At 48.2% G+C, this 16,413-nt stretch overlaps 1 protein-coding gene and 1 pseudogene across 2 annotated transcripts in view; one reads left to right on the top strand and one right to left on the bottom strand.

Moving 5' to 3' along the window:
- The window catches only part of LOC111155746 (heat shock transcription factor 2 binding protein), a 101,794-nt gene that overhangs the window by 65,249 nt on the left and 20,132 nt on the right, over window positions 1-16,413 (bottom strand). For both annotated transcript variants that reach the window (XM_022516126.1, XM_022516125.1), the window contains exons 4-5: window positions 8,258-8,407; window positions 6,487-6,619 (exon numbers count right to left, since the gene is read on the bottom strand). In XM_022516126.1, coding sequence (XP_022371834.1) covers window positions 6,487-6,619; window positions 8,258-8,407 — 283 coding nt within the window. The remainder of the gene's footprint in view (window positions 1-6,486; window positions 6,620-8,257; window positions 8,408-16,413) is intronic.
- Window positions 13,997-14,525, top strand: LOC111155818 (annotated as a pseudogene).

Consider the following 16,413-nt stretch of genomic DNA (forward strand, 5'->3'; position numbering starts at 1 on the left):
CAGAGACAGAAAGCAGATCAGTGGTCACCTGGAGCCTGGCGAACGGCGGTACTAGGGAGTGACGGCCATTAGCGGGATTCCTTCCTTTCTTCTCAGGGGGGACAAAAAGGACTCGAAGTGGACCGTGGACATGGAGGCAAATCACATGATGCCATCAAAGTGCATACTTTAAATCAGCAAACTGTAGAGTAGATTATTATATCTCAGAGAAGCTTTTCAAAATAACAACAGTAGCAACACAGACACAGTTTTCGTGTTTGATAAGTCTCCATTGACAAAACTCTCATCGGCAGAACTAACACTGCACCACGTTTTCTTAAAGAAACAGAAGCAAGTTTCCTCTAACATTAACATTGTGACCTTTGTTTCATTGTCTGGTTTTTGTTCTTCGCATTTGCTGTGGTGCTCCTATGAGTCAGTCATTCAGCTGTCGGGGCAGGGGAGGGAGCCGGGGGCCGCGGCACTCTCCCCGCGAAAGCGCGCCTCTGTGCGCTACTTATGGAAAAGCCCTTGGGAGCTGAGAGGGTGCCCAGTCCCACTGGGAAGTAGCCTCAGAACGCAGTTTTGCTCATAGTTTGGGTGATCCGGCTTCTGATCGGGATATTAGTTTGTCCAAACTGTGTATGTGATTCAAGAAATAAGCAAGAATGAACTGTCGCCCCAAAATCTCTACGGGGAAAAGATTCTATGGACAGAATCCACTCACCAGAGCAAAAGCCAAAAGAGCTCCGCTAAATCTTTACAAAACTTCCTCAATGCCCTCCAGCGGAAGCCTCGGAAGGCCACAGGCCAACGGCGACCAGCTTCGAAGAAAAAGGACTGGTCATTCCTTGTACTAGTCCTTGCAATCACCTAGTGTCACCTGCTTTTAAAAAGCCTAATGGTCAAGGACATGCACTCGCCCAAGATCTGCGGACGTGTAACAAAATAATTATATCCCACTTTGCTGTGCTGCCTAACCACATGCCACCCACCCTCCCGCTGGAGCAGATCAATGCTCGGGTTCCTTTACCATCCCATTCTATAAAGTCGGCCAACTTACTTGCCTTCACCTGGAAAACCAACAGTTCATCCAGAAAGCGACATCCGCAGGGACTCGCTGAGTTCCACACTACTCCTCTCGGATCATAACCCCAGATCTGAAGGATACTCGGACAGTCTTTGTCGGGATCCCTCTGATCCAACATGCACATCAACTGCCTCCTCCCTCCCGTTAATCCAGAAAGCTCCAAGGTTGACTATAACTGTTTCCTTACTGAGCAAGATGAAGAGGGATGTGAGTGCCTAAGGAAACAGTCCAGTCCAACAACACAGTTCATTAGCTAGGCCATACAATGTCAGCTGAAGGAAAGCTCTTATCGAAGGGAGGAGTACAAGATATCTGACATTATCCAAGACCAACCGCTGAATGACAACTAAGAAAATATCTATGATGAACCGGATATTGTAGATAATACATTCCTAGTTCCCCTGATTTTGCAAGACCTCTGTGCGACCGGACTAAATCCAGCATGTCAGAACCAGGCCCATGGAACACAGAAACAAAAAAGCCCTTCGATGACCCTAAAATACCTTTCAATAATTACCTCTCACACCCCAGATGTGAGAGGTAATTAGTTAATTTAATTAATGAGGTAATTAATTAAATCTGTCTATGTACATGAAAGGTTAAGGTCATGACCTAGGGCAGTGGTTCTCAAAGTGACACAGAAAGCTGATTTTGCCCTGAGGAGACACTTGGGGATATCTGGAGGCGTTTTTGATTGTCACACTTCGGGGGTAACTGTGGCCTCTCTAAGGGTAGAGTCTAGGCATGTTAATGACTTCCTATAACACAAAGGAAGGCCCCACAACGGAAGATTCTAGTGCTGAGGTTGAAAAGTGATGCTCCAGGCATCTAGAAAAGTGAGGCATCTAGGCACAGGCACAACCACTCAAGCCCAGGGTTAGCACAGACCTCAGTCACCAGGTGGGGTCTGACACTCCCCTCAGAAGACGAAACCGAGGGTTCACAGACACAAAAACACGGGGTTGGTCAGAGGCAGAAGCTGAAATGGCCACTGGGCCTCACCTCCCAGCCCGCCTTCTCTCCCACACTGCTTGCCTGTGGTAATGCGAGTACGTGGGAGGACAAGGAGAAGCGGAAACATGGAGAGGCGACTGTCACGGACACAAGAGTCTCTGCTATCAAGCCTCAGGTGCTCTTATGTCCGTGACATGGGTGCGTTTACTGTCTGTAAATTTTAATTTTTTCTAAGTTTTTCTTTCAATTCCAGGTAGTTACATAGTATAATATTAGTTTCTGGGGTACAGTATAGTGATTGAACACTTCCGTACATCACCCAGTGCTCATCAGGACAGGTGGCCCCCGACTCCCCATCCCCTACTTCCCCCAGCCCCCGCCCACCTCCCCTCCGGTGACCACCAGTTTGTTCTCTAGAGTGAAGAGTCTCTTTCTTGGTTTCTCTCTCTCTTTTCCCCCTCTGCTCATTTGTTTCTTCAATTCCACATGTGAGTGAGATCATAGGGTATTTGTCTTTCTCTGACTTACTTCACGTAGCAGGATACTCTCTAGCTCCAACCATCTTATTGCAAATGGCAAGATTTTATTCTTTTTTTATGGCTGATTAACTGTGAATATAAACTACCTATTCTTTCTTCATTCATCAGTCGATGGACACTTCATCTGTCTCCATAATTTACCTATTGTAGATAATGCTGCTACCAATACAGGTGTGCACATATCTTTTAAAATTAGTGATCTCCTGTCTTTTGGGTAAATACCTAGAAGTACAGTTGCCAGATGGCAGAATAGTTCTACTTTTAACTTTTGGAGGTATGTCCATACTGTTTTCCAGAGTGGCTGCCCCAGTTTACATTCCCACCAGCAGTGGAAGAAGGTTCCTTGCTCTCCACACCCTTGCCAGCACCTGTTGTTTCTTGCATTGCTGATTCTAGCCATTCTAACAGGTGTGGGGTGGGATCTCATTGTGGGTTTGATCTGCATTTCTCTGACGATGAGTGCGACTGAGCATCTTTTCACGTGTCTACAGGTCATTCTTCTGATGTCTTCTGTCCATTTGCAACTGGATTATTTGTGTTTTGGACATTGAGTTATATCTGTTCTTTATATATGTTAGATACTAACCCTTGGTCAGATATGTTATTTGCAAATATCTTCTCCCATTCTGTTATCTGCAAATATCTTTTAGTTTTGTTGGTTGTTTCCTTTGCTGTGTGGAAGCTTTTTAATTTGATGAAGTCCCAACAGTTTACTTTTGCTTTTGTTTTTGGTTTACTTTGCTTTTGTTTTTAAATACATAGAAACATATCTAAAAAGAAGTTGCTTTGGCCAATGTCGAAGAGGTTACTGCCTGTGTTCTCCTCTAGGATTTTGATGATTTCAAGTCTCACATTTAGGTCTTTTCCGTTCTTAAATCATTTTTTTTAAAGATTTTATTCATTTATCAGACAGAGATCACAAGTAGGCAGAGAGGCAGGCAGAGAGGGGGCAGGGGAAGCAGGCTCCCCGCCAAGCAGAGAGCCCAACACGGGGCTCGATCCCAGGACTCTGAGATCATGAACTGAGCCGAAGGCAGAGGCTTTAACCCCCTGAGCCACCCAGGTGCCCCCAGTTCTTAAATCATTTTTGTGTGTGGTATGAGGAAATGGTCCAGTTTCATTCTTTTGCATGTTGCTGTCCAGTTTTCCCAACACCATTTGCTGACGAGATGGGTTTTTTTTTTTTCCAAGTGGACATTCTTTCCTACTCTGTCGAAGATTAACTGACCATACAGTTGTGCGTCCATTTCTGGGTTTTCTATTCTGTCCTATTGAGCTATATGTCTATTCTGTGCCAATACCATGCTGGGTTTTTTTTTTTTTAATACCATACTGTTTTGATGACTACAGCTTTGAAATAATTTGAAGTCAGAATTGTGATGCCTCCAGCTTTGTTTTTTTTCCCCAAGGTTGCTTCGGCTGCTTGGGGTCTTCTGTGGTTCCACACAAACGTCAGGATTGTTTGTTCAAGCTCTGTGAAAAATGCTGTGACACTCTATACAGAAAACCTGAAAGACTCCACCAAAAATCTGCTAGAACTGATAAACAAATTTAGCCAAGTCTCAGAATACAAAATCAAGGCACAGAAATCTATTGCATTTCTATACATCAATAATGAAGCAGCAGAAAGAGAAATTAAGAAAACAAGCCCATTTACAACTGTACCAAAAACAGTAAGACACCTAGGAATAGGGTCACCTGGGTGGCTCAGATCATTAAGTGCATCTGCCTTTGGCTCAGGTCATGATCTCCAGATCCTGGGACAGAGTCCTGAGTCAGGTTCCCAGCTCAGCAGGAAGTCTGCTTCTCTCTCTCCCTCTGCCTCTCCCCCTGCTTGTGCTTGCTCTCTCTCTCTCCCAAATGAATACATAAAATCTTAAAAAAAAAAAAAAAAAAAAAGACACCTAGGAATACACTGAACCAAAGAGGTGAAAGACCTGTATTCTGAAAATCATGAAACACTGATGAAAGAAATTAAAGACGACACGAAGAAATAGAAAGGCATCCCGTGTGCATGGATTGGAAGAACAAATATTGTTAATATGTCTATACTACCCAAAGCAATCTACACACTTAAGGCAATCCGTATCAAAATACCAAGCACAGGGGCGCCTGGGTGGCTCAGGGGGTTAAAGCCTCTGCCTTCGGCTCAGGTCATGATCCCAGGGTCCTGGGATCGAGCCCCGCATCGGGCTCTCTGCTCGGCGGGGAGCCTGCTTCCTCCTCTCTCTCTCCCTGCCTCTCTGCCTACTTGTGATCTCCGTCTGTCAAATAAATAAATAAAATCTTAAAAAAAAAAATAACAAGCACATGTAGATGTTTTTGAAGACCCCTTGTTTTAGAAAGCAGAGGATCTATGTGACAGCTGAGCCAAGGCTACTGCACTGCCTGCTCCCCAGAGGACAGTGTTGGTATGAGAGATGCATAAGCCCCCACGGTCTCTGTGAAGCAGGACTCTAATGAAGTCATCTTCCAGTGAAATTCACAACATAGAAGTGGGTACTCCCAACTCTTTGTGAGTTCCCCTGTGAGCCCCTCCGAGTCCAAATAAACAAGGTCAAACTGAGTTCGTATGTTGGGCAACAAGGCTGCTTCACCTGCTGGCCAGCCACCTCAGCCCCACACACCAGCCAGCAATTCCAGCAGCTCGGACTCACAACTTAGCAGAATGACAAATTACATTCATCACAGGGCTTTGGGGTCCCAGCAAACAGCAGAGAATCCAATCGCCAAGTCTGCCTTCTGTTTAAAAAAAGACCTCAAAACAGGGCGCCTGGGTGGCTCCGTTGGTTAAGCAGCTGCTTTCAGCTCAGGTCATGATCCCAGGGTTCTGGGCTTGACTCCCACATTGGACTCCCCCTGCTCTGCGGGGAGCCTGCTTCTCCTTCTCCCTCTGCCTGCCACTCCCCCTGATTGTGCACTCGTTCTCTCTCTCTCTCTCTGTCAAATAAATAAATAAACTATTTTTTTTTTAAAAATACCTTAAAGCAATTTAAAAAGTGGAGCAACGCAAGCTCCCTCCTTCTGAAGGTGCCATGAGAGCCTGGAAAAGGGCTGGGCTGAATCAGGACTGGCCCAGACACCGTTGGAGTCTCTATATCCACCTCAAAGCCGTGTTATCAATTTTTTTTACATCACCAATTTTTAAGGGATTATGAAGAAAATGTCTACACAGGATCTATCTCATTCGGATTTCAGGAGATGAGGGATAATGCCATGAGGAAAAATAAGATTTCGTCTCTCTTTCATTGCAGAGAATTGCCCTAAGAGCAGCATAGGCTGGGGCAGAGAGGAAAGAGCGACAGAACAGAGTGAAAATACCGAGAGTAAATCTGACAGTCGCAGCAACAGATCCGTTTCACTGAGTTCAGAACAGTGATACTCACTACTACCTATCACTTCCCGCTATACTGAGGCAGTGTTTATTAATTATCTAGTCATCCGGCTTTATCACCTACAGCAGGTTTGCCACAGAACTCTACCTTACAGTAACTATACTCGTTGGGAGACTATTGGGGTTTTCGGAACCTTTAATTACTGGACCAAAACAACAGCAAGAGCTCGCTTATGCTTAAGGCTTCTACTTTAACCAGATGTTAATAAAGTGATTCCAAATAACAAGCAGCTAAGGTACGGTTTTGTTTTGACTCCTTTCCAGGCACAGAACTGAAGAGAACACGCCGGCCCGTCCTGTGCTTCCCAGGTCAGTCTTCTTCCTGACCGCAGGGCATCCCGTCACCTGGGCGGTGCCCCACAACACACACACTGCGTGGCGACCCCAGACCCACCTGACCGGGTTCTGCGGGGTCAGGACCTCAGGACACTGAAATGTTCCTGGGACACGTTCCTGCCCACACAGCCGGGCCGTATTCGCCACCCCAGACACACGGCTAGCGGTCCCCGTGTCTCAGAAGGACGACTTACTTGTCACGACCCCAGCCAGAGCACACACAAACTGATTCTCAGCAGAGTCCGGCTCCTTGACATCCCCATCCAGAGACTTCACGAAACTCTCCATGGTCTGAGCAGTGATGCTGAAAAACTTGAGCGTTTTTTCCTGAAAGTGTGGAAAGGAAAGGGTCACACCCCTGCGCAAATACTGGTGCAAAACACAAGGGCACAACAGGAAGCCTCCGTGTGAAGGACAGAAGCAGTTCTTAAAAGTCCACTCCCTCGTTACAAGCTCCCATATGGAAAAGAGCTAAAATGAGGAAGTTTGGAATCCGTAGAAAAATAGCGCTGCAGACGGAAAGAGCAAAATGAAATACGCGGGAGGGAACGGAGCAAACTTGCGCAGCGGTGGAAGTACCAGGGTGGGTTCACCCCGAGTCCACTAGGAATATGTGAGAAAAATACGTTCTTTGTTGGGTCCAGGCAGGAAACCACAGGTTTCAGCCACCGGAGAAGAGCTTTTCAAACAGAATGTTAAGAGAAGCGCCAGCAGGTCGGGAGACGGCGCGGTGAGCAGGTGGGCGGGCACCTCGCACCTCTGTTACTCAGCGCAGGTCCCCCCCAGCACCCCGAGCCGCTGAAGGGCCTCCCGGGGGCGCTGGGGTTCAGGGAGACCTTCAAGGCCGACGCACCCACCAACCACACAAGGCAGTTCCACGGGCTGCTACAGTGCAGTGAGACCGGGTTGTGGGGACGGCACAGGTCTGGAAATAGGTAAAGCTGGCGCCCTGCACACTCCCAGCAGGCCGGGTTTTATGGCAGCTGAGCCAGTAAAGCTCCACAGATATTAAGATACGATTCGTCTGCGCCTAAAGTCTCGCGTAACTCGTTTCTCCTCCTCGAGGCCTCCGTCAAACCTTCCTGCACCTGTTCCCTGTGCACAACCTCACTGTCCGCCTAGAGCACAGCCGCAGGCGGCGGCCCTGCCTTCCCTGCCTGCGCCACGGGGCCAGCGTTCCAGTAAGTCTTCCCGCCTCGCTCCCACGCCTGCCCGGTCCTATCTACCTCACTCGAGGTCCGCACCATCTTCCCGAAGTCTCTCGCCCCGTCACTCTCTTACTCAAGACCCTCGGGGGTCCAGTTGTGCCACCTACTGGGTAAATTCAGCAACCTGGCACCTGAGGCCTTCCCAAAATCACATGCCGTCCTCGTTTTGTGACGTTACCGCCCCCGACCCTACCGTGCTAACCCCCCCCCACCCCGCTCTGGGTCCAGTGACCCAGGCACCGTCCGGAAATCTAACTTCAGGCTGCTCCGCCTGTGCCTCTGATGATGCCGCTCCCCTCCCCTCCCCGTGTCTGCCCTTGACCCCGATTCCAGCTCGTCAAAGCCCATGTCAGATCTCTCTTCCTCAGGGAAGCTTCTTGAGAGAGAGAGAGAGTGCTATTAACATGCGTATGTTACGTAACATGGAACCGCCAACAAATCAAATACCGCGTTACCAGGAAGTGACCTGCGTTATCGGGCGGACACGACAACCTCTGTGAGCCCGGGAAAGGGTACGCAGAAGTCAAGGAACGATCCTGAAGTGCCACGGTCTGGGGAGGAGGGGCTTACGTCGCTCAGCTTACACGGCCCGAGCCCCAGCTCTCACGGGCCCCGGCACACCGCAGCGCCAACGCTACCGGACGGACGACCGGAAGACACGGACGTCGTCTGCGGGCGCCTTAGTAGGACACACAGCGCCCTCTGGGGTCCCTCAACGCTGACGGGCGATATGCAGGGAGTGCAGGGGCACGCTTACTCCTCCCAGAATGGCCTTGACCACGTCCTCGCTGCCGGAGACGCCCCACAGCAGGGTGCAGGCCGCAGCCCCCATGTCCGTGCAGTACTCTGCCTGCTGCAGGAGCTGCTGCCTCGCTTCGTTCAGCTGCTGTCGAAGAGCGAGTTTCTCCTAAAATCAGAACAGAATAAGATCCGCCAAACGAACAGCATTCAACCTTCAAATACCTCTACCGCGTTTCTCAAACTTTTTTTTAAAAAATGCATGCAGGGGCGCCTGGGTGGCTCAGTGGGTTGGGCCTCTGCCTTCGGCTCAGGTCATGGTCTCAGAGTCCTGGGATCGAGCCCCGCATCCGGCTCTCTGCTCCGCGGGGAGCCTGCTAACCCCCTCTGCCTGCCTCTCTGCCTACTTGTGATCTCTCTCTCTCTCTCTGTGTCAAATAAATAAATAATCTTTAAAAAATTAAAATTAAAAAATTAAAAATGCATGCAGAATTACAGAAAACAGCTGGCAAATGAAAACTAATCCTTAGACAGTCACCATCCATATTTTTCAAAAGTTCGGAGGAAAAATAACACTCTTAAAAAAAGAATGTACTGCTGCATTAGAGCTTGGAAGTTTCACCAAAGACTTGAGCCCAGCTTCAACTAAGACAAAACGTGAGGCACCAAGAGTCGACGCCAATGCGGGCACCTGAACCAAGTAACGACTGAATGCGGCAATCCACAGAGCACCGTTTCTAGCAGAAGGGCCTGCCCCCTCCAGACGGCTCACTCGAGTGGAAAGACAGCAGATGACACAGCTAAGCCCGGCTAGGACATTTGGGGCAGAGACAGGGAGAAGTGGGAAGGAGGGCCGCCCAGGCATGCTGGTGCCAGTGTGACGGGAACATGAAGGCCAGCTGGCAAACCTCAGCCAGGGCTGCTAACAGTGAACCGTCCTCCTGATGTGCCCTTAGACCTTACAAACACTCCTAGACTCGTTCCAACACTTCTGGGCTCGTATGGGGCTTCCTGGCCTCCCCAGCCTCCACCACTGGTTGCACTGTTGCTGTTACCTGAAGTTCCCTCAAAAGGCGAGAGTGTTCCCTTAAACTCAAGAAATATAGAAACTGGTGGCTCGGTCTGTTGAGCATCCAACTCTTGATTTCAGCTCAGGTTCCGCTCTCAGAGTGGTGGGATCCAGCCCCATGTCAGGCTCCACGGTCTGCTTCCCTCTCCCTCTGCCCCTCCTCCCATTTGCATGCACACATGCTCTCTCTCAAATAAATCTTTTTTTTAAAGTTGGGAAGTACCCACTTAAGTATTTTAGATGTTTTAGGTTTTTCTTTTAGAGAGATGAGTGCAGGTCAGTTAGCAGGGAAGAAAAGGAAGCAATGGGCCACAAATCAAACTCTGTTGCCTTCACAGCTGGACTGAGGGAGGTCCATTCACATCTCCCTGGGGAAGAGGTATTTGGTATGCAGAGGACCATACACATTCAGACCTATATTCACACTCATTGTAGTAGAAAAGATGGTCACTGAACCAACGAAACACGCTAATACTGCCTTAGGTGATTACAAACTCTGGTTTCATCCTAATAACTAGTCTGGATTCCTAGATGTGTTCCTCAGGGGTCTGTAGCTGAACCCACAGAAGTCAGGGGGACATGTGCAAACCTACATAAGCACTCCCTTTCCGAAATCTAGCTTTTCTCATAGTTGAAGCAGTCCGTATTCCAATTAGTCTGGTTATGATGCCCTTTGACAAGATCACACAGTAACTGCTGAGAATGACCAGACAGGATGGTCTGCACCACAGTCACATGTGGTGGTTACAGGCACATATGCCCTGGCACAGGGCTGCACATTTAGTACAAGAATATCAAGAAGAACTCAACAAGAGTAATTCCATTCACAATAACATCAAAAAGAAGAAAAAGGAATAAACTTAAGAAAAGCAGTTTAAGTCCTGTATATTAAAAACTACAAAGCATCACCAAGAAAAAGTACAGAAGATCAATCAATGGAAAGACATACCATGTTCATGGACTGGAAGACTAATATTGGTAAGACGATAATCTCCCCAAACTGACCTACAGATTCAATGTCTATCAAATCCCTGCCACAATTTCAGCAGGCTTCTTTGTTCAAAGAGATTATCTATTCTAAAATGCATATGGAAATGCAAAAAAAAAAAAGCTTGAAAAAGAAAAACAATGTTAAAGAGAACTAACACTGCCTGATTTCAAAAACAAAAACAAAAACTTATTATAAAGCTACAGAAATCAAACCAGTGTGGTACTAGCATAAGCATAAACATATAGATCAATGAAACATTAAGATTTATGACAACTGATTTTAGCAGAAGTACCAAGGCAATTCAATGGAAAAAGTATAATCTATTAAACAAATTGATGCTAAAACAACTAGATCAGTATTCATATATAAAATAATAATAATATATATGTATTTTTTAAAAGAGTTTATTTATTCGACAGAGATCACAAGTAGGCAGAAAGGCAGGCAGAGAGAGAGGGGGGAAGCAGGCTCCCTGCTGAGCAGAGAGCCTGATGTGGGACTCGATCCCAGGACCCTGGGATCATGACCTGAGCCGAAGACAGAGGCTTAACCCACTGAGCCACCCAGGCAACCCAAAATAATAATAATATTAACTCAAAACTCAAAAAAAAAAAAATAATATTAACTCAAAATTAACTCTTACTCAAAAGAAAGACCTAAATGTAAAATCACTAGGAAAAAATGTCTCTGGCCCTAGGTTAGGCAAATTTCTTAGCTGTCATAACAAAATCATAATCCATTAAAAAAACTGAACATCAAAATTTAAAACTTTTACTCTTCAAAAGACACCATCAAGAAAGTAAAAAGGCAAGCAATAAACTAAATTATTTCCCTTTTTAAAAAAATATTTTATTTATTTATTTTGAGAGATAGTGTGAGAGAAGAGAGAGCACAAGCAGAGGGGAGGGGCAGAGGCAGAGGGAGAAGCAGGCTCCCCACTGAGCCAGGAGCCTAAGGTGGGACTTGTTCCCAGAACTCTGGGATCATGAACTGAGCCGAAGGCAGACACTTCACTGACTGAGCCACCCAGGTGCTGCAAGAAACTCTTAGCCATAGGGAACAAACAGGGTCGTTGGAGGGGAAGGGGTGGGGGGATGGGGAGACCAGGGGACGGGCATTCAGGAGGGCACGTGATGGAGTGAGCACTGGGTGTTCTATGCCACTGATGAATCACTGACCTCTACCACTGAGACTAATAACACACTGTGTGTTAACTACACTGAATTTAAATTTTTTAAAAAAGATGATGTTGGTTGGGAAAAAGATAGGCCAAAGTTGTACACCAGAAACTCATGTAACATTGTGTGTCAAGTTTGTTTCAATAACAAAAACGTAATTTAAAAAGGTAAAAGATGTGAACAGACATTTGTCCGAAAACTACACGAATGAATAATAAACACGTGAAAAGATACTCACCACAAGGACAACGGAAATTAAGACCACAGTGAGACACCACTACACACTCGCTAAAACGGCTGTAACTCAAAGGACCAGCAATACCAAGTGTCCACAAGAATATGGAAAAGTAGGGCCTCCACGTGTTGCCGGGTAGGACGCAGGACAGCGCACGCGCTCTGCCGGACAGTATGGCAGGTCCTCACGAAGTGAGCCGCACACTCACCGTACAGCCCAACAGCTGCGCCCCCAGGTAGCCCCCAAGAACAATTACAGTATATGCCCCCACGAACACGTGTACATGAATTCACAGCAGCATCACCCATCAGAGGGAAAAACCGGAAGTAAGTAAATGTCATCAACTGGTGAAAAGATAGAGAAAATGCGGTACCGCAGAAAGGAACAACCGACACGTGCTAACGTAAATGAACTTCCAAAGACTACACTGACGTAAAAGACGGCCTGTTATGTTTCTGTACTTCTACAAAACATTCAGAAGAGGCAGACCTATAGAGACAGCGGGTCTGTGGTTGCCTAGGGCGGAGCCAGGGATGGAGGACGAAGTATAAACAGATGTGGGATGGAAGTGTTCTGAGAACCGGACAAAATCCAGCAGCCGCTCGTGATAAAAATGCTTAGCAAACTAGCAACAGAAGGGAACTTCCTCAACTTCATAAAAAGCATCTACAAAACACTGCAGCTACAATCGCATTTCTGTCTACAATGGGGAAGGCTACAAGCGAATGGACGCAGGAGATACATGGGAAATCTCTGTATTTTCCACTCAATTTTGCTGTGAACCAACGGAATACTACTCAGCCATAAAAGAGAACAAAATCGGGGTGCCTGGGTGGCTCAGTCAGTTAAGCATCTGCCTTCAGCTCAGGTCATGATCTCAGGGACCTGGGATCGAGGCCTGCGTGGGGCTCCCTGCTCAGCGGGGAGTCTGCTTCTCCCTCTGCCTGTCTGCCCCTCCCCCCCACCGCTCCTCCTCTGTCTCTCACTTTCTCTTTCTCTCAGATAAATAAATAAAATCTTTAAGAAAAAAGAAAGAACAAAATCTCACCATTTGCAATGACATGGATGGAACTAGAGATTATTATGACAAATACCAGACGACCTCATTTATACATAGAATGTAAGAAACCAAACAAACAGACAAAGAGGACAAAAGGAGAGAGGGGCAAACCAAGAAACAGATTCTCAACTACAGAGAACTCACTGATGGCAACTGCAGGGAGGTGGGCGGGGGCTGGGGGAAGTAGGGCTGGGGAGTCGGGGGCACCTGTCCTGAGGAGCACTGGGTGATGTACGAAGTGTTGAATCACTATATTGTTCATCTGAAACGGACACAACTCTGTATGTAACTACCTGGAATTTAAATAAAAACTTAAAAAGAAAAACCCAAGATCTATTTTTTTAGAAATCATACTTAGTGGTGAGAGACTGCCTTCCCCCAAGGTCAGGACCAAGGCAAGCTGTCCGCTCCCGCCACTCTGATTTAACACAGTGGCAGAAGTTCCAGAGAGTGCAGAACACAGAAGAAACAAAAGGCAGAGACAGCAGAAGGACCAGCACTGTCCCTAACTGCAGACGCCGTGATTGTCTATATAAAATCTCAAGGAATCTAAAAAACCCCAGACTTCATAAGTGAGTCCAGCCAGATCACAAGCTATAAGATCAACACACAAAAAGCAATCACGTTTCCGTGTGCTAACAGCAAAAAAGTGAAAACTAAAATTTAAAACACAACACCACTCAAAATTGTTCCAAAGAAAATGAAATGCCAGGTACCTGGGTGGCTCAGTCAGTTAAGTGTCTGCCTTCAGCTCAAGTCATAATCCCAGGGTCCTGGGATCGAGCCCCGCATCGGGCTCCCTGCTCCGTGGGCAGTCTGCTCTTCCTCTTCCTGCTGCTCCCCTGCTGGTGCTCTCTCACTCACTCACTCTCAAATAAAATCTTTTTTTAAAGATTTTTATTTATTTATGTATTTGACAGAGAGAGGGAGAACACAAGCAGGGGGAGTGGGAGAGGGAGAAGCAGGCTTCCCGCTGAGCAGGGAGCCCGATGCGGGGCTCGATCCCAGGACCCTGGGATCATGACCTGAGCCGAAGGCAGATATTTAACGACTGAGCCACTCAGGTGCCCCACAAATAAAATCTTGGGAAAAAAAAAGAAAAACGAAATGCCTACCAGCCGCTGGTCCCATGCCCCCCATGGCCAGTCTGCAGACCGCTCTGAGTCAGTGCTACAGGCCTACGCCTTGCCAGGACTCAGCGCTGTCTGCCCAGGTCGGCCCCACGATGCTGGTGGACCTCAGCAAGTAGTCTGGGCCCCTGACCCTGCAGGAAGTCAACAGGCGGCCACGACATGCACTGCAGGTCAAATACACCAGGGCAGAGGTCGGACGAGCTGGGCAAAGTGCTGACGCCCACCCAGGTTAAGAACCAGCCCACCAGTATGGCATGGGATAGCCTTGATCCAGGCCTTGGTCATGACAGACCCAGATGCTCCCAGCAGGAAGAACCCCAAACCCCGGCAAGGGCTCCCTTCTCTGGAGGTCAACAGGAAGGGCAATGACATCAGCAGTGGCACGTTTCTCTCTGATTACATGGGATCTGGGCCTCCCATACCTTCACCTTTACGTCTGTCTGGCTGCTTTACGAGCATGGTGGGCTGCTGAGGTGTGACAAGGCCATTCTCAGCAGCCAACCCAGAGACCGCTGTGGTAAATTCGAAGTGGCATCTTCCCACAAAAAGTATGAGCTTGGGCCCCTGGCGGCCAGCACGTGTTCTGGGCTGAATAGGACAACGACGTGTCCAGCTCCGTGAGCAGCTGTCTGGAGGCAGAAAGGAGCCCGGAGAAGGGAACATCCTGGAGACGCCAAGCGGTATCTCGAGCTCGGTGATGCCGATAGATTTCCCCCCTTCCCTGCTCCCATTCTCACAGACAGAGCTCAGGCTGACCTTCCCTTCTGCCTGTCCTTCGTAATTCAACAGAGTCATACCTTTATGTTCTGATCAAATCTGAACTCTGTCTTGGAGGACATGCTGGTGCTAGGATGGGGTCATAAAATTGTCAACATAAGAATAGCAACTCGGTGAGAAGATCAGGTCTATGGGAATAGAGCAGAGCATCAACGATTCTTTAAGGGAGGTTTTAAAAAAACAGATTTTTTTTAATTATTCTTTTTCTTTTAAAGATTTTATTTATTTGACAGAGAGAGAGAAATCGCAAGTAGGCAGAGAGGCAGGCAGAGAGAGAGAGGGGAGGAAGCAGGCTCCCTGAGGAGCAGAGAGCCCGATGTGGGGCTCGATCCCAGGACCCTGGGATCATGACCTGAGCAGAAGGCAGAGGCTTTAACCCACTGAGCCACCCAGGCGCCCCCAGATTTTTTTTTTTTTTAAACCAGATTCCTTGCTGCTGCCTTTGCGAGTCTGAGTCTGGAATCGTGCCTGATGGCGTCTTCTGGTCAGTCTTCATGACAGCGCCAGCCCCCAGTATGTTCTGTCTGAGACTGGTTACTGGGGGTCAGTGTCTCTGGTTCCTTTAAAGAGAGTACTGGAAGGAGCTACAGGGAGAGTCGCTTTGTGGCTCTGCGCGGTGGTCTAGACGAGCTATGGGGCTGGGTGAGAAAGCCCCAGGTCTCCACCATTAAACTGACCGCTCTTCACTGGTGGAAGGAAAGCCAGTCTGGAGTTTCCGCACGGTGGATTAATTCTGCTACTTGCTTACAGTTGAATAAAAATAAAAACGTTCTGTGGAACCAAAAAATAAAAAAGAAAGAAAATGAAAGCCTCCAGTAAAAATCTAAAAAAACGTGTACAGGATCCGTGTGCGGAAAATTACAGGCCACTGATGAGAGAGATGAGAGACAACACACAGAAGTGGTGAGATGCGCTTTGTCAACGGACGCAGAACACGACAGACAGGATCGCAGCTCTCCCTACACTCACCTGCAGGCATGACACCATTCCCATCAAAATCCCAGCACGAGTGTTTACAGACACGGGGGAGCTTATTACAGCACGTATGTGGAGAAGTCAAGGGCCTGTCTAGACAATCTGGGGAAAGGAACGTTCGACGGGAAGAATCGCTTTACCCAACGCTGGGGCTCACTACGTGCCCGCCGTAACCTGGCCAGAGGGCTCTGGCGGGAGAACAGCTCCCGGACGCGAGAAGCCAGAACACACCAGGCGAACAGGCCCGACGGGTCCCTCACAGAGGCCGAGAGCAGGTCCATGGAAGAAACAGCATCTCTGCCACCAAGCACAAGAGCCACTGGACCAAAAAAAACCCAGAAAACAAAAATCCTTGACCGAAATTTATACCTTAAACAAAACTTGCCTCAACATGGATCAAGAATTTAAACGTAACATCTGAAAACATTGGACAGAAGCAAATCGTGGGGACCCGGGCCACAGGGAAAGTTCCTAGAGCACGAAATCCACAACCACGGAAGAGAACAAGCCCCAGGCGGGACCGGCAGGCGGAGCACGTGCGCTCCGGGAAGACCCCAGCAGGAGGACCCCAGCAGGAGGACCCCAGCAGGAGGACCCAGCAGGAGGACCCCAGCAGGAGGACCCCAGCAGGAGGACCCAGCAGGAGGACCCAGCAGGAGGACCCCAGCAGGAGGACCCCAGCAGGAGGACCCCAGCAGGAGGACCCCGCAGGAGGACCCCAGCAGGAGGACCCCAGCAGGAGGACCCCAGCAGGAGG

Source organism: Enhydra lutris, unplaced genomic scaffold (assembly GCF_002288905.1).
Source record: "Enhydra lutris kenyoni isolate GAN:26980312 unplaced genomic scaffold, ASM228890v2 scaffoldscaffold43, whole genome shotgun sequence".
Lineage (NCBI taxonomy): Eukaryota > Metazoa > Chordata > Mammalia > Carnivora > Mustelidae > Enhydra > Enhydra lutris.